Below are 25,182 nucleotides of genomic sequence, written 5' to 3' on the forward strand. Positions count from 1 at the left end.
ACTTTGTTATTTTATGATGTCCCCATCCATGCAAATCTCTAACTTTGTCCTTGATACAAACGGTGGGGATATGTGTATTAAAAAACTAATGACTTAAAAAATTAAATTTTTCACTATTTATATAAAAATACATTATGTATCATTTATATTCCGATCATAATAAAAAATTTCTTCCTGCCAATATGCAATTAATTAAGCACAGCGAATAACTGGGTGCCAGTTAAGTACTTAGTTAATCAACGTAGATATTTTTCCATCTTTTTCCCAACGTTAGACCTTAAACTGTGGTCCTTTTCCCAACGTTATTTCCCCCTTGGTCAGTTTCATGGAAAACGGGCGAGGCTTTCCAACTAGTGGAAGATTTGGCAAACTAGATGTTAAGGTCCCCACAACGGTTTATGGTTGCATGAGGTCCCACAAATTTTGATTGACTCAAGCGTTTTATATTAAAATGTTTGATTTTTGGTCAATTATTGCTAATTTTATTATCATTTGTTGGGTAATTTGGTGAGAGGCTCCGCTGAACCCAAAAAAAAAAAAATTGTTGAAATTAGTTAAAAACTAATTAATTTGTTCGGGTTTTTGGTTTGTGTAAAAAAATATTGAAGTTCTTAATTTGTGTAAGGTGAATTAACAAAATAAGTTAATGAAGATCATCATATTAAATTTGAGTAATCCGAATTACATGTTCTTAGCTTCAAACAGTGAAATGTGGAGAGGATTTCTGTCCATTTATTTTGTGAGGTAAATTGACGGAATCCCAGTTTGTTATGTAATGAATTCTTCAGATCTACTTTTCTGTACTATATTCAGAAACAGTTGCAAAAGCCAACTCTGTTTTAATTTATTCCCTTGAATAGCAACCCCACACCTTCAATTAGTTTCAACTATACGAGTTAATAGAACAACATGGACTTGGTACAAATTAATTACTTTATGTATGCCAATGCCAACTGCTAAAATGTACGATTTTGGTGGCTGAATTGCGGTTCGGTCCGAATTTCGGTTTCGGTATTTGGTTCCAAGTGCCCACTCCTAATTAAAAAGGTTTTACTTATCTTCCCTTAGGAATGTTATTTTCAAATATTCAAGTCTTTTATCCTTATCTCGTTTTAAGTTGGCACAACAAGTACCCATCACTTTCCACACATTTGGAATCATAGAGTTACCCAAAAACTTGACTTCACTAAACCCCGCACAGCTGTTTATTGACTCCTACCAATCATCAATATTTGGCGGTGTACTTGCTCTTAATCTTGACGTCTCTTATAATTGGAATGAAATAGTTCTTGTCTCTCATGTTGTGTTGTTTAATCATTGTAATTTATTTAGAATCTCGAATACCTTTTATGTTCACATATTAAGTTGAGTACGTTGAAAGAAACCGAATGCTAAATTCTTATCGCATGTATCTTCATTGTCGGAGCTAAACTCTAATGAGTCGAGTTGGGTTAGTTGCAGGTCAGTTTTCGGAACCAAGTTAATTTGTGGGGTCATGCTATTGATTTTTCGTAACACCTTTTAAAGACGAAAACAACAAGACGTAATTTAATTGTTCAATTTCTGGATTGAAAAGGCAAACCAGATCCGTGACTTGACTGTAGGAAATTAAGGATAAGTTCATTCTCTCAGAAATTAAATTGCACAGAAGTTTACCTTTGCAAATTAAGGGGCACTATGTTTGTATATAAAACAAAGATTAGCAACAGAGTCCATAAAATTCCTACCAAACTCTACCATTTTCAAGAAGATCCTGCCAAATTTAATCTTAATAACTTATTATTTTCATTAAAAATAGTATATATTTCAACTAGGAAAATTGTAACTCAAGCTTGTTTTGGTTACAAGCAATGATGTTATTCTAAGATAAGCTAAAGAAAGAGGAAAGTCACAACTTGGAGAACAATATATCGAACTGAAAGACTCTAATCATTAGAGTAATCCAGCACCTGCATAATTCAAGCTTTTTTCTTTTTACTGGTTGAATTTTTCTCTTTCTCAAATAAAAAACCTCATCAAACTTATACAGAGCTTGAAGTTTTCGAGCAAGAAAGTAATTTTTGCACACTTAAATTTAGTGTTTTACCTTTACATTTTACAAATCAAATAAATTTAATAGGCAAAAACAAACAAAAATGTTGCAAAATAAGAGAAAATAAATCCAGAAAACCATTTCCCGGTCAAGAATTGCCCAATTTGGTATCTCACATTTTGATGCATGTGCATGGAAACGGAAAAGGATTTGAAAGAGAATCAGATTTGAGAAAGGTAAAAGCCTGCAGCAAGAATAGGATGGCCAAAAATATCAAATGAACAAGTCTTATTGGGGTTTCATATGGCGTAGTCAGGGGCGGATCCACCTTGGGGCAAGGTGGGTCAGCTGATCCGAAAGCATAGAAGTTCTCCACCAAAGCATTGGCTGATACTCTTTGAAAATATCATATGTCCTTAAATATTGTCTGCCAACTGCTCGAGGAATTACCTTTATGTGCACTGAACAGGGTAGCTGCTAACCTCATTCATTTGTATGCATTTCTATAGGCATCTTTTTTATAGGCTTACTCGGCATATGTTCGAATCTAACGGCATGACCACTCAAAAGCTATTGACATCAGTTGACATGCTCGCTCGGAAGTTGTTGACATGCCTGCAAAAATGACTTGACAAATGACCTCAGACCTACTAAGACTCAATGAAATATCAATTTGCATATTATTTCATCCAAAAAAATTTTGCGTGCAACACATAGTATTCTTAGTGACCCCTCAATGATATTTACTAGATACGCCACTAGACAAGTAATGGAATTTCAAAGTTTTCAGACTGCGAAAGAATCCTCGATGGAAATTGATTTGTAAACCAAAATTAAACAAGTAGGTGAGATTTGTTTTTGGACAAACGGTGGTCATCCACAAATTAGGTATGTCAATTATTGCAATTTCAACAGCTATCCTTATTGGAAAAAAAAATAAAAATATAACAATCTCGAAATAGGGCCGTGGCCTAATTGAAAACGAAAATAAAAATTATGTCTCGAGAGGAATTAAATGCTACCATATTTGAGGTCACCAGACTTTGATTGTTTATCAAATTGTTGTTTTGTGGACCTATAGTTTAATGGGTACATACATATGTGCCCCATTTGCACATATTTTTTCTAGAACAAGAAATAATGTGAAGCATGTGAATCTACTGAATACAAAGGACGTATAAATTATATATCATTTCTTTATATTCAAGCTACGTGAGGATAGAATAATCGAACATAGGATTTTACGTGTGTAAAATAATACTCTAAAACACTTGAGTTACGAATTCTTCGTATAATTTAATCATTTTAAGTTGACATTTTAAACGACCGTATTGTTGTTCACCTTTTAAATATAGACTGACCACAATTGCAATAAGATCCACATGTATTAGAAAGGTATTCAATAATATAGTTACTGTGTTTACGAGAAACCTACATGTATCAAAGAGGTATTCAACCTCATGACCAGTTTTTATGTCTAACGAGCATTACTCATCTATTATACGTAAAATCACATGTCCACCAACTTAATGAGAGAAATATTTACCCTACAATCATTAAGAGAGCTCCTCATTTTTTGAACTCGAGCATAGCAACAAAATGTCGAATGTGCCCTCATTCTTATTGACAATTTAAATGATGAATAACGTATGTTTTGTCGGCAACAATGTAAAAATATTACAAAATTAATCGTTGGAAACCACAATTTCCCATTTTATTATATTATATATATATATAATGTCGATATTCCAAACCTACAATTATCATTGATTGTATATAAAGAAAATAAACAAATCCAACATTTTATTTGTGGGAAAGAAAAAATCCAACAAAAAAATCTCCGGTGTAAATACCCATTAAACGAAGGGTAAAACTGTCATTAAACGGGATTCTTAACCAAAGTGCTGGAATACTTTAGGGACAATTCTGAGATTCCAACGTTGTCCGTACATGTCTTTCGTGCGTCCGACATCTTGCGGCGTGAAATTCCATTTAAATCCCAAACTTTAAAAAACTCTCTCTCTCCTCCTCTTCCTTCTCCTCCCTCCCTCTCTCCCTCTCTCTCTCTCTCTCAAATCCCTATGTCGATCTGTGTCCACGATTCTTGGGCTACCAAACCGAATAGCATCCGGAGAAAGCGCCCCTCGCTTTCTACAAAAATAACGGGAACGCCCCTGCCTTAGCGAGTTGACCAATATGCCCCTGATGGATCCCCACAATCACGGCATCTCGCCCACATCGTCATCATCTCCAATTCTCTCTCTGTGTCCCCCTCTCACAACTCCCGAGAATCTGATTATCTGTGAGCAAAGCATCTGCTTTCCTTTTTCCACCGGCTTTTTCAAGAAAGTTGGTCAAAACCATTACCCTATCATTTGCCATAATTTGCCCTTTAAGGTAGGCTGATGAGTAAGAACCACTTTCACTTCTCGGGTATTTAGTATTGGCCTTTTAATCAAATTGGTTCTTTCTTTTACGTTGGCATAAATCAGTACTTTGATTTTTAAAATTTGAAATCGATAAAAATGATTTTTAAATTTGTTCATCGTCAATTATTTTGATTATGTTGTGAAAAATCTTTATTAAATAAGGATCAAAATGATAAAACACCCTTAATTAATAAATAATAGACAAAATGATTTGGCAAAAATTAGGGGTATTTTGGTAATTTTATCTTATTTAATGAATATTTTTTATTGAAATACTAAAGTAATTGATAATAGACAAACTCAGATACTAGTTTTATCGATTTTAAATCTTATGAACCATTTTGGCTAAAAAATCTTTTAATATTTACCATCAAATATTTCAAAAATGTAAACTGAAAATACGATTTTATTCATAAAAAACAATTTGGTTATGATAGCCGCTAATTAGTCGGATGGTCAAAAATTCTTATAGAGGAATTAATCTCACAATATTTCGATATCATCGAATCTCATTTAAGTTATTGTGAGAGACCTAACCAAACTGCCCGCAATCGTTGCTCTATCAAAAAATGTACTCTTGTTTAGTGTTTATTTTATTACAAACAGGGATTTTCACTTATGTTTTGCCTTCTATTTTATCAACAAATGCATATAGTTAATATGAAATTGAGAAACCACTTAGTACTACGGTCTAAAAGCCTCTTCAATTGTAAGTAAGGGGTCTTATATTCGATTATCATTTACATTATTACTAATTCATTATGAAGTTTAACCCACTCGTACTCGCTCACCTATTTAATATAGATACATCTCCTTAGGTGTAAGAGGTCAAGTCTGTTTTAATATAGTCAAAAGAGGTAACTGTTAGGTACAGGATTTGATCCCCTTGGATGGTGAGTTAAGGCTCTAGGGACAACCAACCACTGTTTTAGTAGCAGCAAGATAATGATGTTGGAATTTTACTGTGGTGGCCACATAAGTCATTAAACTCAATTTAATTAAGCATTTAATCTTCGGTTTGGTGCACTATGCAAATCATTGGCTTATCTATACTACGTATTAATAAAATATTTTTAATAGAATCTCTGCCAATTCATATTTTTTATGCAATATTTCTTAATATTAACATAGTAATTATCGTTAAATTGTGAAGTGACAAAGAGTTTAGGTAGAGTCCCCACTTTAAGAAATTCTTCTTAACATTTCTTATACTATTTTCCATGCATAATTAAAAGAAAATATCACAAAAAGAATCATAGACATTAAGGTAGTTTTACAACATGTTACCATAGCATGTCTCTAATTTTATTTTATTTTTTAATTATTCAACTCCCACTTTTCATCCTTCTTTCACATTTCTCTCCAACTTCCTTCTCTTTCATGTATATAATTTTTAAATCTTTTATATTTTACACACTCGTTATATGTGCTTCATCTAGCTTGTATTAATCCAGAAACTTAAAAGGATTCTTAAAAAAAAAAAAAAAAAAAAAAAAAAAAAACTTAAAAGGAATAATTTATAACGAAATCAGTTTTTTTTTTAATGATTAATTTATAACAGAATCAGCTTAAAAAGTGTCATTGCAAATTTTAAAAAATATCCAACTTTCTTCTCATTCATATATATAATTTTTAAATCTTTTATATTTTACATACACGTTATATGTGCTTCATCTAGCTTGTATTACATAAACTTAAAAAGATTCTTTAAAAAAAAAAAAAAACTTAAAAGGAATAATTTATAACATAATCAGTTTTTTTTTCAAAAAAAAAGGATTAATTTATAACATAATCAGCTTAAAAAGTGTCATTGGAAATTTAAAAAATATATATATAATTTAAAAAACGCTAGAAGGAGGGTTCGAACCTCCGACCTTGTGGTTAACAGCCACACGCTCTAACCAGCTGAGCTATTCCAGCTTGTTGTTAATTATTCTTCAATTTTATATTTAATTTAATTATTTTGTATGAGACACTTTGAGGCTACGTGGGCTTTTCTCTGTTGCTTGCGCAACATTTTAGCAAATCCTTTAGGCCCAGCCACTTGATGAAAACAAAACTCGTACTGGGATTTCATCCTTCTTAAGAAGATGCATCTCATCAGCTCAGTAGGCTATGGATTCCAGAATTCAATCAAAATAATAAGGTTCAAAAGGACCATTAGAATATGTAAATCTCCACTATATGTCTTCAATTCTACCTTATTCCATCTTATTTTCATCTATAAATGTTGTTTGATGTGCGAAACCGTCTTTCATCTAAACCATGAGTAGCCAACAATCAATGAAGTCGGAAATCGCCTAGTTATCTAAATTTGATGAACCTAATACGTTTATTTATGTTTGTGTCATCGTTTTATGTAAACTTATAGGTCACTTGACACATAGAACAATATAAAGTTAGAAATATATTTACTTGATATAATATTAGCTGAACAATGTTATTTTGTCTGAATAGTGTACAATAATCTTGTGTCGTTTTATGTCAAATTCTATAGAGAAAAATTTAATATACAGTTACATAATCTCTAGAAAACTCTACAGTACAAGTGTATCCAATCCATGCCATAAAGGCCATTCTCGCAATTAACCATTTGTGGGTATGACAAAAAGGGTAGATTTGGTAATATGACGTCATAAATTGTACGCCGGACTGTTACATGTAATCTGATGGACTGTGAAATTGTGAATGACTGATACATGGTCATTTTCCACTTCAGCGAGTCAGAAACAAGAAAAAAACTAAAAACCGATGAGTCGCGGGGCCCATACCCGAATCTACTCCTGCAGATGGCGTCATCCTGTGGGGCCACCGCATTAATCAAAGGCCACTCCTTCGTACGATTATCATTCTTTATGTTCTTTCAAAATTTTATTACTTAAAAAAAGAAAAAAAAAAAAGACAACTGATGCCAAGTTATGATTATTTATTTATTTCGGAAATCGAGAAGATTATCGTTCTTTATGTTCTTTCAAATTTTTATTTCTTAAAAAAAAAAAAAATAACAACTGATGGTAAATCACGATTATTCATTCATTTCGGATATCGAGAAGACTCATAGAGGCATTTCAATCTCTCATTGCCACAAATCTGGCTTTCACACCAACAACGAGTTTCAAATCCGAAACCTCCAATTTTTAATTTTAATGAAACCTCGTAATCCCTCTTTTACCACTAAATTACCTGTTTTTGGTTATTCCAAATTTTTATTTAATTTCTTTATAAAATCCCCTTTTATTGCATATCTCACCAATTTAGCCATTTCTAACCCAAGAAGGTTTTAAACCAAATTATCTCGTGTGTGCGTGTTTGGTTTTTATTTCAACTTAAAACTCTTATATTTCAGAGCATTGTTAATAATACTCTTTATTTTATGGTCTTTAAGAATTAATTAATTATTGTTATTTACTATTATAGTTTAGTGATATTCATCTTCACTTATAAGTGAGAAGTTTTAAGTTTGACTTTCGTCAAATGTGAGTTTGAACAACATTATTACTTGCCCATTGTGAGGCTAAGTCGGACTCTTTAAAATAATATTAAAACAATATTATTTGTTAAAAAAAAGTTAATTATTTAAAATAATATTAAAACAATTAACATTAATTATAAGCTCTTTAAAAACGTATTTTCCTTTTCAGTATTTAAGAGCTCCTGAATATTTTTAGATCAAATGTTCATAAAATTAAATTAAATTAGCCTACATAAAAAATAAATAAAATAAAAAAGCCTAAATTCATTTTTAACAATCTCGGACTAAAAATTTAACTCAGAATAGTTGAAGCAGAAAAAACTATTTATGGATTAAAATTTTTAGATTTTAACCCAAAAATTAGAAATGGACTGAGGATGTCTAAACAGGACAAATTCAATGATCACAATTGGGATCTATGTCATCACAAAGAATGCTACATGTGCGTTAAATAATGTATTAGTTAGCGTATCCAAATAATCTCCTTTTTTTGGCTTCAATTCCTTTATATTTGTTCTCGAACAAAAATAAAAGACATTAAAAGAAAAGGAGAACAAAATCAAATTAAGAAAAACATATTGTGGTTTCAAAATGTCAAATATTTTTTTTTTAGACTCTAGTTCTCGGAATTATGTATTATCCTTATTTTCTTCTTACCCAACTCTCATTTCTCTCTCCTTTCTCACATTTTTTTTCTTCCCTTTTCGCTTTGACTACAAAAAACTAAATTAGAAAAAAAATATTTTACCAAACATACCCCATTTCTCCACCTCACATTTCACCATTCAAATCATAGAGGGAAGCATGATCCTATATTAATTCTTTTTCTTTCTAATCTGAATTTCATAATCACCTTGAAAGCTTTAAATCAAAAAATCAAGAAAGAAGATCAGTTCAATTTGAATTTGTCTATGTAGTTTAGATTCGATTAAATCATCAGGATATCTCTCGAATCAAGAAAGAAAATCGATATTTAGTTTGTCACGAGTGCACCAAGGGTACGTAGAAATGGTGAGCAAGGGAAACTCGATGGCAGCAATTCTATGGGTGGCGCTATTGATGGTGTTCTTGGTTTTCCATTTTAATCTCTTATACAAGTTGAGATTTTACTCAGAACACTGTCATTTGGTTGCAACTAGGACTACATCACCAGGTATTTGCCTCTCACTCACGCACGATAATTTTAAATGTGTTTGTTCTTGTCTTTGTTTTTCATTTTTTCCCTTTTCTTTCTTCTTTGGCTCTTTATTTCTTTTGTTATTTTTGTCGGATTAAAGATAGTAGTAGTCACAACATAACAAGGAAGGAATCAAATGTCAATTCCCCACTGATTCTTTAGCCCTTCCATTGTAGGCCGGAAGACAATGATTGTGAACTCATACAGGAATCACACTTTTACAATGGTTCGGAAAATTTGAGAATGATACAAATATATTGAATTGAACTCATGAGTGTGATATTAATATATTGAACTCACATTAGTGCAGCAATACTATTACAGGTAACAAACTCAGGTTTTCTAAGTCTTACATATAGGCATCAGACTCACTCAAACTACTGTGACATACCTTAGTGTTAATACTTCAATGCATTTGAATAACTAAGAGCTCATTTGGATGTGTTTCTAAAATGATTGAAACCGTTTTTGGTGAAAAATATTTTTGAAACCAATCATTTGTAAAAATGCAATTAAATTCTAGAAAAACACTTAAAGTGATCCCTGGAATTGATGCTTCTTGCAGAAAGCACTTTAAGTGCATTTGAAACCGAACAACATTTTCTCTAAAAGCGCTTTCAGTCATTTTAAAAACACATCCAAACAAACCTTAATAATATAGTCTGACTCAAACTGCTCCATTACGCTCTTTTCAAATATAAGTCTTCGCTTATCACAACACGAGAAAAATTAGTCACTCGTCTCTAGCAATTTTCGTCATGAACATATGATTGTCATAATCATGTTTGAAAAGTGTTTTTTTCTTCCTATATCTGAATTAATTTTAAATTACATATTTCATTAATGGTGTGTCTTTTATTACAAATCCGATCTAATTAATGGAATTATTAGTATTTTTTTTTGGGTACAAAATTAGTGGAATTATTCATAAACTAATAACTAATGCGTTTTTCCTACAATTAATTTAATTTATGATTGCAGAAATATTCCAAAAATTGGGATCCAAATCAATTAGCGAGCGGGACCCAATGATCAAGTGCACCCGTTCTCACAAGTACTACGATTACTGTTTCATCGACGGTCCAGCAGTTTTGGACCCCACCACCTCTACATTCTTTGCAGCGGACCCCACCGGCCCAACCTTGGTGGAAAAAATAAAGCCTTACCCACGAAAATTTGAGAATTCAACAATGTCTCGAATCAAAGAGCTCACTCTCATCTCAGGCCCACCAGGCCCAAAGTGCCAGATCCAACACACTGGCCCGGCCCTTGTATTCAGTGCAGGCGGGTACACCGGCAACGTCTTCCATGATTTCAATGACGGGTTCATCCCAATCTTCATCGTCGTCCATTCGATCCTCCACGATCAGGCGCCCATCCTTGTGATATCGGAAGCACGCAATTGGTGGGTTAGTAGGTATGCAGATTTACTGAAGATTTTTAGCAAGCACCCGATCATAAACCTCGATAATGATACCGCCAGCCATTGTTTTACTTCTGCCAGCGTGGGGCTTATATCTCACGGACTTGTCACCATAAACCCTACGTTGTTACACAACCCTAAAACGATGGTACATTTCCATGCGATCCTAGACAAAGCCTTCGGAAAACACCGCCGCGATTCCAAACCTTCGACTTCCAGGCCACGCCTCGTCTTACTCAGACGAACCCTAGGCGTTGGGCGGGTGATCTTGAACCAAGACGATGCGAGGCGAGCAGCGGAGAAGGTTGGTTTTGAAGTTGTGATTTTTGAGCCGACGTCTACAACTGACATGCACTTCGCGTACGATTTAATTAGTAAGAGCCACGCGATGGTGGGCGTGCATGGCGCGGCACTTACGCACTTGTTGTTCATGAGGCCCGGCGCGGTGTTCATGCAGATTGTGCCTCTCGGCACCAACTGGCCGGCGAAGGTGTGCTATGAGAGTCCGGCTAGGGCTATGGGGTTGCAGTACATTGACTATAGGATTGATGTAGAGGAGAGTAGCTTGGTGCACAAGTATGGGAAGGATGACATTGTGGTGAAAGATCCGGCTGCTAAAATTGGTTCCAATTGGGATATTTTGATGAGGATATATTTGAAGGAGCAAGATGTTAAGTTGGATTTGAATAGGTTTACTTGGTTTTTGAAGTCAGCTTATGGGAAGGCCAAGAAATTCATGGAGAAGGAACGGTAGTGCCGTTTCGTCAACTGTGTTGTTTTTCCATGCTCTTGATTGAGTTTTAAAAATTATTTCATTCCATACATTATGTATGATCGTGTTTAATAACTTTCAAAGTTTGAAAAGAAGGTGATTTACGGCACATAATATCTGATTGCATATTCAATAGAATTAAAACCGGTGAGAACCAAGATTAAATACAATAATATAAATTAGGGCAAGCATAAATAAAGAAGGGGTGTGATATCCACACACCCCATTTTATTTTTCACACACCTTTTTAAATTTCGGCCGTTGAATCAGATGAATTGAAAAAGATCAACAGACATAAATTATCAAGGGGTGTGTGAGAAGTTAGCACACCCAATAAAGAAATGGGACCAACCCAAGTGGGCAAATTAGCCAAAACACAAAAAAGTGACCAAGCAATTCTTTGGTATATTCAGATCACGTGAAATTACTTCACTCAAATTATGACATTTGATTTTTTTTTATTAATATATTATACTCTAGAAGTAAGACATATCAACTTTGTCGATTGCCTAATTATAATATGTGAAATAACGCATGTGAATTTGTGTTACCGAAACCTATAAAAATTTCTCCAAAAAAAGAATGAGAAGGAACTTAACTAGTTAAGAGCATCTCTAGCGGAAGCCAATTGCTGTCTTTGGACCGATTTTGGTGCTCCAATGGTGAAAAAAAAGTAGGCAACTAGGTGAAAGGTAGGAGCCCAATGGGCTGCCCTGCCAATTGTTGCACGGGCTTGCTCCCTCTTTTTTTCTTTTTTCTTTTTTTTATTTTTTTTATTTTTTTAATGGTGAAAAAAAAGCAGGCAACTAGGTGAAAGGTAGGAGCCCAATGGGCTGCCCTGCCAATTGTTGCACGGGCTTGCTCCCTCCTCTTTTTTTTTTTTTTTTTTTTTTTTTAGTACAACGATATATTTTACACTAAGAGGAGAGGGAGTTCGGCTAAGCCGCACAATGAGCACTAAGAGGAGAGGGAGTTCGGCTAAGCCGCACAATGAGCAACCTAATTTGGTATCGAATTTGCCATACACGAGATTCAAACCTAAGGCCTCTCACTTGCAAGTGAAGAGGAATACCATCAGACCGTAGTACTAAATGGCTGCATCCTTTTAATCAACACACAAGTGAAGAGGAATACCATCAGACCGTATTACTAAATGGCTACATCCTTTTAATCAACAGGAGGAAGAGGGAGGGTCCCACCCACGTGACAACCCAACCTCCATTAGCACAACCCAGCATCTTGCGTACCGTTGAATTTCCAACTGATCTTTTATCTGAACGATTGGATTTTTAACATTAAAAAAAATTGTAAATAACAAAAAAAAAAAAACCAAAAAAACCCAAAAAACCGAAAAATTCAAACAAACAAAAAAACGTAAAAAAATTCTTAAAAAAATGCAAATGTTTTTTTTTAACAACACACTTAAATTATACACAATTAAGAAACTTCAAGAGTTCAACCATCTTCTCCATTTGCCTTTTTTTAAAATTAATTATGCTCATTTGTAATGCTATGCTTTGTTTTGTATTTAAAATTAAATTTTCAAAGTTGCCATTTAGTATTACGGTTTAATGGTATTCCTCTTCATTTGTAAGTGAGAGATCTTAGGTTCAATTCTCGCAAAAAACAATTTGAACCATAATGTTGCTATCCCATTGTGAGGCTTAACCAACTCCTTCACCTCCTTAGCAGGTGGAGATGCTAAGGAGGTGAAGGAGTTGGTTAAGCCTCCTTAAATGGGATAGCAACTCCGTCACCTCCTTCACCTCCTTAGCAGGTGGAGATGTAGTGCTACATCTCCTTAAATGGGATAGCAACTCCTTCACCTCCTTAAATGGGATAGCAACTCCTTCACCTCCTTAGCAGGTGGAGATGAACCATAATGGTTAATCCTTAGTCAAGAATTCATGTAGAAGAAAGGGTAGTGATGATATTATCTTGATTTACTGGCAAAAGATGACAGCGGACGCTATGTTGTGTAACTGAATTGCATGCAACGCACTTCCAAGAAAATTAAAGATTTTTCATTAATTAGAAAAGAATCTAATTGGATTGCAAGCTTAAGCAAAGCTCCTCTTTGATTTAATTTTTTTTCACTTTTTTTTTTTGTTTCTTAACTTTGTATCCATAAATGTATCAACGTGTTTACGATTGTGTCATCTTTTTTCTCTTTCTCTCCCACATTGGCATTGTTCTCCCCAATCTTCTTCTACAATTTCAGAACCCTAACGTCTCTCTCTCTCTCTCTCTCTCTCTCTCTCTCTCTCTCATATTTTATCAGCATCCAAAAGCAGATTCAAAGTTCTGGTTGTTCTCCAGTGGTTCATGCCACCTACGTCGGCATCCTGTGGATATATATATATATATATATATAGATATAGCTGCAGAAAACTGGTCACTTCGTTTTTGAAATAGCCATTGCCGGCAGCCAAGCCCCTTCCGCACAAGGAGGATGAAGAAGACAATTTCCTGCAGGGCTGCGACGGTGGCCTTGGCGGCCTTGTGTTTGTTTTTCATCGTGTTCGAAATCAGCGTCTCTTCAACCTCCAGATTTCTTAAATATGCTGCTACTACTACTGCTACATATTCAGCCAAGACTCAAGGTACGAGAAATATTTTCAATCACTCTGCTATTTTTTCATTTTTTATTTATTTATCGGAGTCAAATTATTCCGGCGTCAATTTTGCATGTCCTCCACTCGTGTATTAGCTATCTTATTTATTAAGAGCTCGTTTAGAAATTTTTTTAAGATGACTCAGAGCTTTGTTGTGAAATGTTTTTGAGTTCAATCTTTTTTTTTTTAAATGTGCTTTCAATCATTTTAAAAGCATTTCTAAACGACATAATATAATTGAGCTTTACTACTCAATATCCTCACTGATTTTGATTCAAACTTTGATTTCAGAGGAAGGGAATCATGAAAAAACGAAACTGATCAATCGGCCAAACTCTAACCCTTCAGAATACTTGCAACTTCCTGTGAAAAGACGAATCATCTGCGACCGTACAGATGTACGCTATGATCTTTGTTCAATCAACGGTCCAACTGTCTTGGACCCAAACACCTTCACATTCTTCACTATGGGCTCAGCCCAACCCCCACAGGTGGAAAAAGTCCAGCCCTACCCTCGAAAGTTCGAAGGCTTCATAATGCCTCACATCAAGAACCTCACCCTCACTTCCGGCCCACAAAGCCCACCATGTAAAGTCCGGCACAGTGTTCCGGCCCTAGTATTCAGTGCGGGAGGGTACACCGGAAACTTCTTCCATGATTTCAATGACGGGTTCATTCCTCTCTTCATCACCGTCAACACAATCTTCCCTGATCAAGAGATCGTGATCGTGGTTTCTGAAGCTCCCAATTGGTGGCCTAGTAAGTATGCAGATCTACTAGCAATGTTCACCAAGTACCCCATCATTATACTAAAAAATGCTACTGCCACCCATTGTTTTCCCTCAGCCACCATAGGCCTCATTTCACATGGTTTCATGACCATAAACGAAACATTACTACCAAATCCAAAATCGTTCATGGATTTTCGGGTCCTCCTAGAAAAAGCCTATGGCCCAAAAGCCCAGCCCAAAGTCTTGACATCCAAGCCCACAAGGTCACGCCCGAGACTCGTGTTGGCCAACCGCGAAATGGCACACGCGCGCGTGATTATGAACCAAAAACAATTGATTAGGTTAATTAAAAAAGTGGGTTTTGAAGTGATTATGTTTAATCCCAAGAGGATGACCCCGTTGCATGAATCTTATGCGTTATTGAATTCAAGCCATGCTATGATTGGGGTCCATGGAGCTGCATTGACGCACTCTTTTTTTCTTCGACCCGGTTCTGTGTTTGTTCAAGTGGTTCCGATTGGGATTGAATGGGGTGCATATGCTTTTTTTGGGAGGATGGCTAGGGCTTTGGATTTGGGATATTCGGAGTATAAGATTGGTGTGAACGAGAGTAGCTTGGTCGACAAGTATGGGAAGGAAAATTTGTTGCTAAAGGACCCATTTGCCCTTCAGAAAACGGGTTGGCCACCTGAGGTTATGAACATTTACCTCAAGGAGCAAAACGTCAAACTGGATTTGGAAAGATTTAACAGTTGTTTGAAGAAGGCTTATACAAAGGCTACCAGATTTATGGAGAAAAATGGTTAATTAGTTTTAATTTTAATTTTTTGTCTGTCAAGGTATTAACTGGCCAGCTTGTGCTTTTTTTTTTTTTTTTTTCATCTGAAATAATATTTGATTGCGTGTTTAATATATTTTGTTTTGAAACCACCACCCAAAAAAAAAAATGAAAAATGAAAAAAGAAAAAAAAAAGCTAGGAAACAAAAATAAATTAAAATCAAAAGGGCTACATCAAAGTTAATTGGTTACTTACAGCACAAAAGTTTACCGATGTTTGTAACTGTATCATTAACATTACGAATAATATCAATAACGCAAAATCAAAAAAATAATCAGAGTACTCCGATATTAAAATTCATGGTATCTTTCTTATTATTAATTACTTAGAATTTGAATGAAAAATAAATTCATTTGATAGAAAAGCATTAACAACAGAAATTTTTTATTCATTAAATTTAATCAATGAATTGGTTGTAAAATACACATCAAGTTTAGATTCTAAAAGACTTTTTTTTTTGTTATAAAACACGAACAAGTAAGAATCGATTTAGAGGATCAAACAAAAATTTTAAAATTATTATTTGATGCAATTAGAACTGTTCCCAACGATAAAATGATTGAAAAATTCTATTGAAATAAAAAGAAATTAATAAAAAAGTTCATCAATGGTCGGACTTTATAGAGTAGAAAGGGTTTCTGCCCTTCCTTAAGTCCAACATCTTTTCTTTTTGTCCGACCTCCAATAAACCAATCACTACTATCCACTCCAAAAACATTAACAGCTTTTTCGTTTGCTCATAAACCAAGCCTATATCGAGAAGTCCGTCACAAAATCTTTGCATCCAACCCCACAAACTCACAACTGGTACTCGTGTGAGTCAACCGCAAAAAGGCCCAAGTGACGGAGCTGATGAAGGAGGTGGGATTTGATGTGAAAGTGTTTGTGCCCAACAACAAAACCCCACTGACAAATAATCATATGCACGTATTTCTCCGGCGGGGATCTGTGTTTATGCAGGTGGTTCCGGTAGGGTTAGATTGGGCGGCGCATGCTTTCTATGGGAAGGTAGCAAAGGATTTTTAAATTTGGAGTAAACGAGAGTAGCTTGGTGGACAAGTATAGCAGGGACGGTTTGTTGTTAAAGGACGCATATGCCCTTCAGAAATAAAAACAAAAAACAAAAAAAGTTGGCCGACGGACATTACGGTCAGTTACTTGTGCCAACAACATGCCAAACTTGGTTTGACCAGGTTGGAGAGTTGTTCGGAGGAGGTTTATGGTGAGGTTAGGAGATTTATGGAGTTGAATGGTTAGTAACTTAGTACTTAACTCTATGTGTCTGAACAAAGGAAATGAATTTGGAATGCATACGAAAGTTTAAACATTTATAGAAAGGAGAGGTGACAAATCAATCTGTTTAGTTGCTAATGAGTTCCCTTAATATCTATTTAGTTTAATTTCACTTTATATCATAACCTATATCAATCACACATCTATATTATGAAGATATCAAATTTACTGGTCTTAATGATTACCCGTTAACAATCTAATGAGTTGATTTTTCACCTCTACTCGGAAGCAAGACGTGCAATTTGCAAGGTTTGTGCTTTGACTTTTGTTATATATGTCGCAAATCAGCACCTTCAAATGATTAGATGGCAAGTTGTATATAATGATTTAAAATTTGAAAATCCTCACATTTTCGATTCCTATCTGTTTCTTTAAGCCAAAACGTATCGATGATTTCATGGGATCTTAAATTATTTGGTTAAACACTAATAAACAATGTTCTTTAAGCACCATGTGATTTCCTGGGATCACATATGACATATGTATTGTGTTGTGATGTAAATAAAAAGAAAAATTAATAAAAAAAGTTTGAAAACTTTGAATTTTAACAATAAGGACAAAATAAAGGGTAAAATGAATATTACCATAATTGATTTTTTAGTGTAAAAATATAATTTTTCGTTAAAATGAATAATACTATAAATTTTCCGTTAAAATTTCTTAAATATAATTGTATAATAATTAGCATGCTAAAAGACCTTTTCTAAAGGAATATCTTAACGTACGAAAGACTTGAAAGTCAATTGTTTGATTTGGAGAGGAAAGTTTCCAAATGATGACATTTCCAACAAAGTAAAAAGAAACAAAACTTGCTAGTTGCCACTCCTATATTTTTTTATTATATATATTTTATCATTTTTTTAATAAAAATCAAACTTATATGTGTTGGTAGGTGGTACATCTATTAGAAATACAGTACAAATATTATTTACATTAAAAACCTGCTGCTTCAAGAAGAGATTTGTATGAGAATATTTTTGTTCACCACCCTAAGTGATGTTGAATGTACCAGTCACCACTCCACTTTATTTATCGTTGGATAAATTTAAATTTCTATATCTATGTAGGGGTAGACACAAATTTTAAAATTTAAACTAATTTAATAATAATAAATAGGATGGTAAGCATTACCACTATTAAGAATGATGAGCAAAAATACTGCAAAGAGAAATGTTAAGAAATTTTTTTAAAAGTAGAACCATATTAAATTGAAAGATGATAAATAATTTATAAAAAAAATCTCACTTTGAAAGATTCATATGTAGTTATCAAATTTCTTACCCTAACCATATTGTAGTCAAATTTGGCAATTAGCCACCAATTTTTTTTGTCCCCACTTGTGAATTTGCGGTTTACAAAAGCCGAAGCAGAAAACGTTTATTAAGCACTTTTTGGTTTTTGCTCGATAGTCCCATAACGTAACCAAATCCAAATCAAATCGCACCAGTGACCGCCATGGATGCCAAGCTCTTGCAAGCTCCAATTCCCAATGCTTCAGCCCACAGCGCCTCAAGGCCTTCACTACCCACTCCCCAGTTGGTCAACCACACCATTTTTAGCACCCCCAACGGTGTTTTCGGATCAAATCCCGGAAGAAAACTGCGCCGTCCTCTCCAAGTTTCTTCTTTTTCTGCAACTTCTCCCATCAGGTAAAGTCGATCATTTTGACTTTAATGTTCTTCAGTTTTTAATTTTTTTACATGGGTTGTTTAGTGTTATGTTATTGCTGATTGGGGTCGTTAAGAATTAGGTAAATTGTCATGGAAAATAATAAAATTTATGGTTTTCTGAAAAGAGAGTAAATTTGGATTGTATATGGTTTGCTGATTGCATAATGTTCTTGCAAGGAAAGGTTGTCGTATAACGTGCGCTGGAGGAGCATTTCCCGTTAGGATTTTAACAATCTAATCACATTTTAGACAAGTTTTCAAAGGGTTTTGAGGTTTAATTATTCACTAATTTTCTGTTGGGCGTACTGTAGCTCTTTCGAAATTTGTGCAATCTCTAGAGAAATCTACTTGTTGCATTTCCAAAACCAGTACATTGTTGCAGTCCAACCCCCCTTTTTTTTTTTGGAGTCCAACCCTTTGAATTTACCAATATAGTTAAGCGGTTTGTTGTTTTGCCTGCTAGAAAAGTCCAATCTTGGTTTATGAAAGAGTAAATTCTAATAATCATCTCTTAATTTTAACTGAATTGGAGCAATGGTCCTTTAACTAAAAATTCATTACCATTGATCTTTTAACTCATTAAAACGTGCAGCTATGGTCCCTCAACTAAAATTCAATTATCATTGGCCCCTCAACTTTAATCCAAGTTAAGAAATGATCCCTCAACTTTAACCCAATTGGAGCAATGATTCATTAACTTTAACCCAATTGTAGCAATGATCATTCCAACATAACTCATTTTGATAAAATTTTGAGGAAGTTGACAAAAATGATCATAGCTACACATTTTGATAAGTTGAGGGATCCCAATTGTAGAAATGGTCATTCCAACCTAACTTATTTTGACAAAATTTTGACGAAGTTGACGAAAAGGATCATAGCTACACATTTTGATGGGTCGAGGAACCAATGATAATGGATTTTTAGTTGAGGGAGCTTGCTCCAATTTAATTTATCTACAAACCATGAATTAAATAACATTAGCTGTCTCATTTGATGCTCTTTGTCTGTCAGGTGAGGTGAGGTGATTTTGTTATTTGTTTGTATTTGAGACTTGATTAGTCTATTATTATGCTTGACATCGAACGAGAAAATCGAGCTATTGTTACAATAAAATAGCTTGAGACTTGGAGCCAAGTGCTGCATGTTTTGTAAAATCATGTTAAGTTTCTCTTGGCAGCCGGAAATTTATCCGTGTGAACTCATTTCTGCTGCAATTAACATACTTGATAAGATCATTACTAGTTCAAATGTGCCCAACGATGCCTATGTATCAGGAGGTTTTATGTAAAAGGGAATGAACTTACTATTTCTCAACGAATCAATAATTTTTCGCAGCCTAACTTCTGATATCCGGCTTCTTTTTCGTATAGGTATTCAAGGAAGAAAAGGGTGGATGAGAGCGAAATCTTGACCCTAGACAGTATAAGGCACTCTTTGATTCGACAAGAGGATAGCATAATATTTAGCCTTTTGGAAAGGACTCAGTATTGTTATAATGCAGACACATATGACCATGACACCTTCTCGATGGAAGGATTTCGCGGGTCACTGGTTGAGTTTATGGTCAGGGAAACTGAAAAACTCCATGCTCGGGTAATCTAAATGAGATATAAAAGATTAATATAACTACTACAATCGTATTATTTATAAGCAGCAAGCTCTTCCTGAAGAAAGGATCCCCTGTAATGATGTTGGAGATTTTCTTAACTACGTTTCGTTTTTGCAAGCCAGGTGGGGAGATACAAGAGCCCGGATGAACATCCCTTCTTCCCAGCACACTTACCTGAGCCAATGCTTCCTCCTTTGCAGTACCCTCGGGTAAATTCTAATACACAACATGATAATTACCCTTGTGTTTGTAATTTTTTTAAGTTCACTCGCATAATTCGGCTTGTTTTACTGTATGTTTTCTTAGTGATTTCTGACCTGCGTTTTCTCTGATAACGAAACTAGGTTTTGCATCCGCATGCCGATTCAATTAATATAAACAATAAGGTTTGGAATATGTACTTTAGAGATCTCCTTCCCAGATTAGTCAAAGCAGGAGACGATGGTAATTGTGGATCAGCTGCTGTTTGTGACACACTGTGTTTGCAGGTAAACCATTAAACCACTATTAACTGAAATTATTACAAACACGCATATAATAGTAAGTTGTCACATTATACTAGTTTAGGGAGTTAAGTGTCGTATGATAGTTAAGAGGTTTGTTTTATTTGTTTTTCTGTTTCGTCTCTTTTTTTGTCTGGTTGTTTAGTTTGTGACGTCCAAACAACAACAACAAAGCCTTATCCCACTAAGTGGGGTTGCTGTATGAATCATAGAATGTCATTTTGCGCCATATCTTCCATAACCTCCAAGTACTCCATGTCTTTTCGTAAAGTCTTTTTGCAAGTCTTCCTAGGGCTTCCACTACCGCTTTTGCCCAAATATAGAAGGATAAAAGAAGAAATGTCACATTATAAGGTTAAGGCGGTATTAGTGAATTTTCTCCTAGCCTTGTCCATGACATATGGAACCTTTGCCTCCTTGTTGAGTTTGTTGAATTACTAAAGGCAGACAAAACTTAAGAAAGAATGACTACTTGCTGCAGTCTTCCTCTCTGGATTTTCAGTTAATATGCAAGTATTTGCAAAGCTACTTCTACGTTAGATGGGCTTGTTCTTAAGACTTTGCGTTGTTGTGAATTCTACGTTAATCCTTTTAGCGTACCCTTTTTTTTTTTAATCTCCTTCCAATGTTGGATGTTTGTCACAGGCGCTATCGAAGAGAATTCACTATGGTAAATTCGTGGCAGAGGCAAAATTCCGTCAATCCCCTGCAGAATACGAGGATGCCATTAGAGCACAAGTAAGCTTCCTCTTATATATGTTCCCTGATGATCATGGCTTTGCTTGATGGTTCATTATCTCACATATTGAAGTCGTTTTTTTCTTCTTGTGCCGGTGTGTGGTTCTTGCAGGACGGAAATCAACTGATGGCGCTGCTGACGTTTGAAACAGTTGAAGCAGCGATCAAGAGGAGAGTGGAGATGAAGACGAAAACGTATGGGCAGGAGGTTAAAATCCACGAAGGGGAAGATAATGCAGCTAACCCTGCATATAAAATCAAGCCACATTTGGTTGCCAGTCTCTATGGAGATTGGATCATGCCTCTCACAAAGCAAGTTCAGGTTGAATACCTCTTGAGAAGATTGGATTGAGTGAAAACAATCACAATTGTCCAATAAACCCATGATTTCATTTTATTTAATTTATTAATACCGATGTGAGTTTTACGGAAAACTTTTTGCAAAACTAAGCGCAACAATGGTCTAGAATTCATACAACTGATCCTACTTAATGGGATACAACTTTGTTGTTGTGATACAGATGTGAATCGCCTTCGGCATTGTTTACAAGTTGAGTTGTTATTTGGTAGACCTTTTAATCTTTTCATTCATGTCATTCGTTTGCTTTGGATTACTGAATTAGTTTTTGGATGTGAAACTTCGTTAAGGAAAAAAATGGTCACGTGAGGAGAAAGACACATACGTTACAGTATGAACTCTGTAAGTTTTAGCTCGACTACATTCCCCAAACTAGGGTTTGAAAGGATATCTGTCATACATATGTCCAAAGTTGTCATCTGTCAAATGGCCTGGAAATTACGCGATTTGTGATCCCCACCATGTGCAGAAGAGCCTTTAGCATCCAAAAGGGGAAGAAAACGAAGGAAAATAAAAAACGAAGAATGTGACTTCTAATTCAAGTGGTATTTTTTGTTACCTTATGGATTAAATGAACACTTAAATTATCACGAAAACATCACTTCACCTTCTAACTTTTCAATTGTATCAATTTCTTTACAAACCTTCACTTTGTGTCACAGCCTTGTCCATTACTTCTTGACTTTTGCTCCATTATATTGATATTATTCTATGTTGACGTGATATTAATAATAAAAAGTGCAACTTCAAGCTAACAAGGGGTTTTTTTTTTTGGCAATGGTCGGAGGAAAACGTCTATCTTACGTAGTTTTACTTTTGTTTTGCAATCCTGACTCAAATTCATGACCTTTTGATCACAAAAGAGTAATATTTCCATTATGCTAAGACTCATCTCTGACATGGTATTAAGAATATGAATGTAAAATTGTTAGTACATTGAGTATTTTTTAAACAACAATTAACTAGTCAATATGTGAAACAGACGGACTAAAATAACGTGAGATACAAAGGAAAAGTCCTAAGAATTTAAATAAAAATGGTGAAACTATACTTATGATACTACACTTTATCTTAGCCAAAAGAACAATAAAAAGTACACATACTCATGATATTACACTTAGATCTTAACCAAAAGACCGAGGAAGATATACATACTTATTCTTGCAGTCCTAAATTAATTAAGAACATAATTATGTGAAGTTTTATAAGATTTTTTAATATCTTTTAAATAGTTTCCCGATTATAATTATATTCCTCGACAATTAAGATTTTCTCTCCCTTATTAGTATAGAAGTGTTTTCACTATTTTTCTGCCGCACTGTTTTTATAATTCCTCAGTGAAATTGGTCTACAACACTTATGATATTGTTTAACGGATATGTTGATGGGCAAGCCTTAAAATAATAGACTCTGTCTGTGGTGTCGGTAAAAAAACAAAAGAAAAGGGGTAATAAAGAAGGGAAAGTTTGAACTTCTTTTTTTTTAAAAGGATTTCGATTCTCGTCAGATCCTTTATGGAATATAAGATTAACGTACGTGGACCGTTGATTAAAAATAATGCGGTCATAATTTTTTTTATTTATTTTTTTCATGCAAAACAAAATTACTTTATTTTTAAAATATAAAAAATATTTAATTGCGACCGCATAAATTTTTATCAACAATCCACGTACGTTGATCGTAGAATTCTCAAAAAGGAGATCCGGGATCCAAACCCTCTTTGAAATAGGAAAGTTTGAAGTTCTGAACCCTTAAAAAGCAGTAATCGGCGGCCGACTCATGTCGAAAGTACAGAAATACCCTTAACGTTGCTTCCCAAATAATTCGTCTTTGTTGATTAGTGTGAGCTGGGGATGTTTGTCTCAATCCGACGGCTTCAGATTTACCGAGAACAAAAAGCACTTTATATACTCATCACTGCTCACTCACCACCACCACAATCACCACTGTACTCACTAGATAGAGAGAGAGAGAGATCGGAGGAGAGAGAAAGAGAGTGAGAGAATGGAGAAAGCTCTAACAAAAGTGAACAGCTTGAAAGTTGGGAGCTTGTGGATCTCGAAGAAGGCCAAGGAAGAATTCTCCAACATCTCCGACGACCTCTCTGTATGTAACAGTAATCTTTCTGTTTGTTCTCTTACCCTTTTACTTTTTCCTATGATTATGTTCTTGTTTTTGTTTTTGGTTGTTGGTTTTTGGTCGGTATTTGTGTAATGTGCCTTGAATCAAGTTTACCCAGTCATGATTTTCTGCTAATCTTGCTTTAGTCGGTCGTAAATTGTAATTACCGGTGGATGAGATCTGATCTGTTAGGTTTTTATCCGTAAGAGAGTGAACTGGAAGATGGGTTTTGGGTGTAATCTGAATTGTATTTGCTGATCTGCTTTGATTTTTGGTAAATTGTGTTGTGGAAATAAAAGTTAAGGACTTTAAAATTTTCAAATTGGGAGTTAATAAACTCAGGTTATGGGTTAATTGATAGACGTTCTCCCGAGGCTTGTAAAGCGGAGAGCCTTGTTGGCTTGGGATCGTCCTTTTTAGAATAGAATATTGTCTGCTAAAAAGATATAGAAATCAAGGGAATGAAGTTAGAATATAACTTGTTGACGACAGCAAACATTCTGCAGAAAAAAAATCAGATTTTGTCCAAGTCGTTGTGCTTTCTTAATCAGATTGTTTGTTGTTGCAGACATTCTCGAATACCGTCGAGGAGAAGGCAAAATGGGTTTTCAACAAACTAAAAGGCATGGAACAATCTTTACCATAATATCATTAGTATGACTGAATTGCAGATGGATGCAATATTTGCAGTACATTACTTCAGTCAACAATCTGCCTTAAAAATGGTAATGCTTATTGTTCGAATGACGAGTTTTCTCTCTTGTTTGATTCACCTACAGGAAAGCCGCCGAAAAGCTTGCCAGATCTCCTTCGAGAGTACAACTTGCCACCGGGGCTGTTTCCGCAGAACATAACCTGTTATGAGTTTGACGAAACAAAATCCAAGCTCATTGTGTATTTGCCATCAGCATGTGAAGTTAGCTTCAAGGATTCCTCTGTTATGAGGTACGCGACCCGGGTAAAGGCCATTCTTCTAAGGGGAAAGCTCACAGGGATAGATGGAATGAAGACAAAGGTTCTGGTATGGGTTAAGGTCACTTGTGTAGTGGTTGAAAGTTCCAAGTCCGATAAGGTGTGGTTTACAGCTGGTGTTAAGAAGTCGAGACCAAAGGATGTCTACATAACACCGCGTGACTCCGTGAAAGTAGAAGAATTCTGAGTTTAGAGTAAAATCAGCGTTTCGATCGCCATTAGTGGGAAGAAGATCTGAATTCTTGCTAGCTTTTTACTTAATAGGCATTTCTATGACTGCTTCTTTTTTGACAATGTCAAATGCAGAGCACTGTTATGTGGTTACTGAAAATTGAACCCTTTTGGCTATTGGATGAATGCAATTGCTTCCGTTTTCTGTTCGATTGGCATTCTGTTTTACGCATATGATACAGTAAACGATGAGA

General features: G+C 34.9%; 4 protein-coding genes and 1 non-coding gene across 5 annotated transcripts; 4 read left to right on the top strand and 1 right to left on the bottom strand.

The window, feature by feature from the left end:
- The first annotated feature begins 909 nt into the window (after positions 1-909).
- Positions 910-11,287, top strand: LOC137731330 (xylan glycosyltransferase MUCI21-like). Its single transcript, XM_068470433.1, has 5 exons — positions 910-918; positions 1,382-1,419; positions 7,808-7,837; positions 9,073-9,086; positions 10,092-11,287. The coding sequence occupies exons 1-5, from the start codon at positions 910-912 to the stop codon at positions 11,285-11,287; spliced, it is 1,287 nt and encodes a 428-aa protein (XP_068326534.1).
- On the bottom strand, positions 6,308-6,381 carry TRNAN-GUU (transfer RNA asparagine (anticodon GUU)). Its single transcript has one exon. It is a non-coding gene; the product is annotated as a tRNA-Asn (tRNA).
- A 2,438-nt stretch (positions 11,288-13,725) lies between the features above and the next one.
- LOC137730617 (xylan glycosyltransferase MUCI21-like) lies at positions 13,726-15,549 on the top strand. Its single transcript, XM_068469598.1, has 2 exons — positions 13,726-13,908; positions 14,212-15,549. The coding sequence occupies exons 1-2, from the start codon at positions 13,758-13,760 to the stop codon at positions 15,456-15,458; spliced, it is 1,398 nt and encodes a 465-aa protein (XP_068325699.1). The 5' UTR covers positions 13,726-13,757; the 3' UTR covers positions 15,459-15,549.
- Positions 15,550-18,189: 2,640 nt separating this feature from the next.
- Positions 18,190-21,840, top strand: LOC137732320 (chorismate mutase 3, chloroplastic). Its single transcript, XM_068471628.1, has 6 exons — positions 18,190-18,432; positions 19,827-20,049; positions 20,188-20,274; positions 20,410-20,553; positions 21,214-21,306; positions 21,419-21,840. Exons 1-6 carry the CDS (start codon positions 18,239-18,241, stop codon positions 21,656-21,658), a joined length of 981 nt encoding a protein of 326 aa, XP_068327729.1. The 5' UTR covers positions 18,190-18,238; the 3' UTR covers positions 21,659-21,840.
- A 1,604-nt stretch (positions 21,841-23,444) lies between these two features.
- LOC137731449 (uncharacterized protein At5g01610) lies at positions 23,445-25,137 on the top strand. Its single transcript, XM_068470556.1, has 3 exons — positions 23,445-23,770; positions 24,354-24,408; positions 24,565-25,137. Exons 1-3 carry the CDS (start codon positions 23,669-23,671, stop codon positions 24,942-24,944), a joined length of 537 nt encoding a protein of 178 aa, XP_068326657.1. The 5' UTR covers positions 23,445-23,668; the 3' UTR covers positions 24,945-25,137.
- Positions 25,138-25,182: the final 45 nt, after the last annotated feature.

Source organism: Pyrus communis, chromosome 4 (assembly GCF_963583255.1).
Source record: "Pyrus communis chromosome 4, drPyrComm1.1, whole genome shotgun sequence".
Taxonomy (NCBI): domain Eukaryota; kingdom Viridiplantae; phylum Streptophyta; class Magnoliopsida; order Rosales; family Rosaceae; genus Pyrus; species Pyrus communis.

Excerpts from the sequence above, each read along its gene's own strand:
- LOC137732320 (XM_068471628.1), top strand. The coding sequence starts at position 18,239 with ATGGATGCCAAGCTCTTGCAAGCTCCAATTCCCAATGCTTCAGCCCAC. Across the intron at positions 20,554-21,213 it reads GTGACACACTGTGTTTGCAG|GCGCTATCGAAGAGAATTCA; the intron begins GTAAACCATTAA and ends TGTTTGTCACAG. Across the intron at positions 21,307-21,418 it reads AGGATGCCATTAGAGCACAA|GACGGAAATCAACTGATGGC; the intron begins GTAAGCTTCCTC and ends TGGTTCTTGCAG.
- LOC137730617 (XM_068469598.1), top strand. The coding sequence starts at position 13,758 with ATGAAGAAGACAATTTCCTGCAGGGCTGCGACGGTGGCCTTGGCGGCC. Across the intron at positions 13,909-14,211 it reads ATATTCAGCCAAGACTCAAG|AGGAAGGGAATCATGAAAAA; the intron begins GTACGAGAAATA and ends CTTTGATTTCAG.
- LOC137731330 (XM_068470433.1), top strand. Across the intron at positions 1,420-7,807 it reads TTATCGCATGTATCTTCATT|AGCATTGTTAATAATACTCT; the intron begins GTCGGAGCTAAA and ends CTTATATTTCAG.
- LOC137731449 (XM_068470556.1), top strand. The coding sequence starts at position 23,669 with ATGGAGAAAGCTCTAACAAAAGTGAACAGCTTGAAAGTTGGGAGCTTG. Across the intron at positions 23,771-24,353 it reads ACATCTCCGACGACCTCTCT|ACATTCTCGAATACCGTCGA; the intron begins GTATGTAACAGT and ends TTGTTGTTGCAG. Across the intron at positions 24,409-24,564 it reads GGTTTTCAACAAACTAAAAG|GAAAGCCGCCGAAAAGCTTG; the intron begins GCATGGAACAAT and ends ATTCACCTACAG.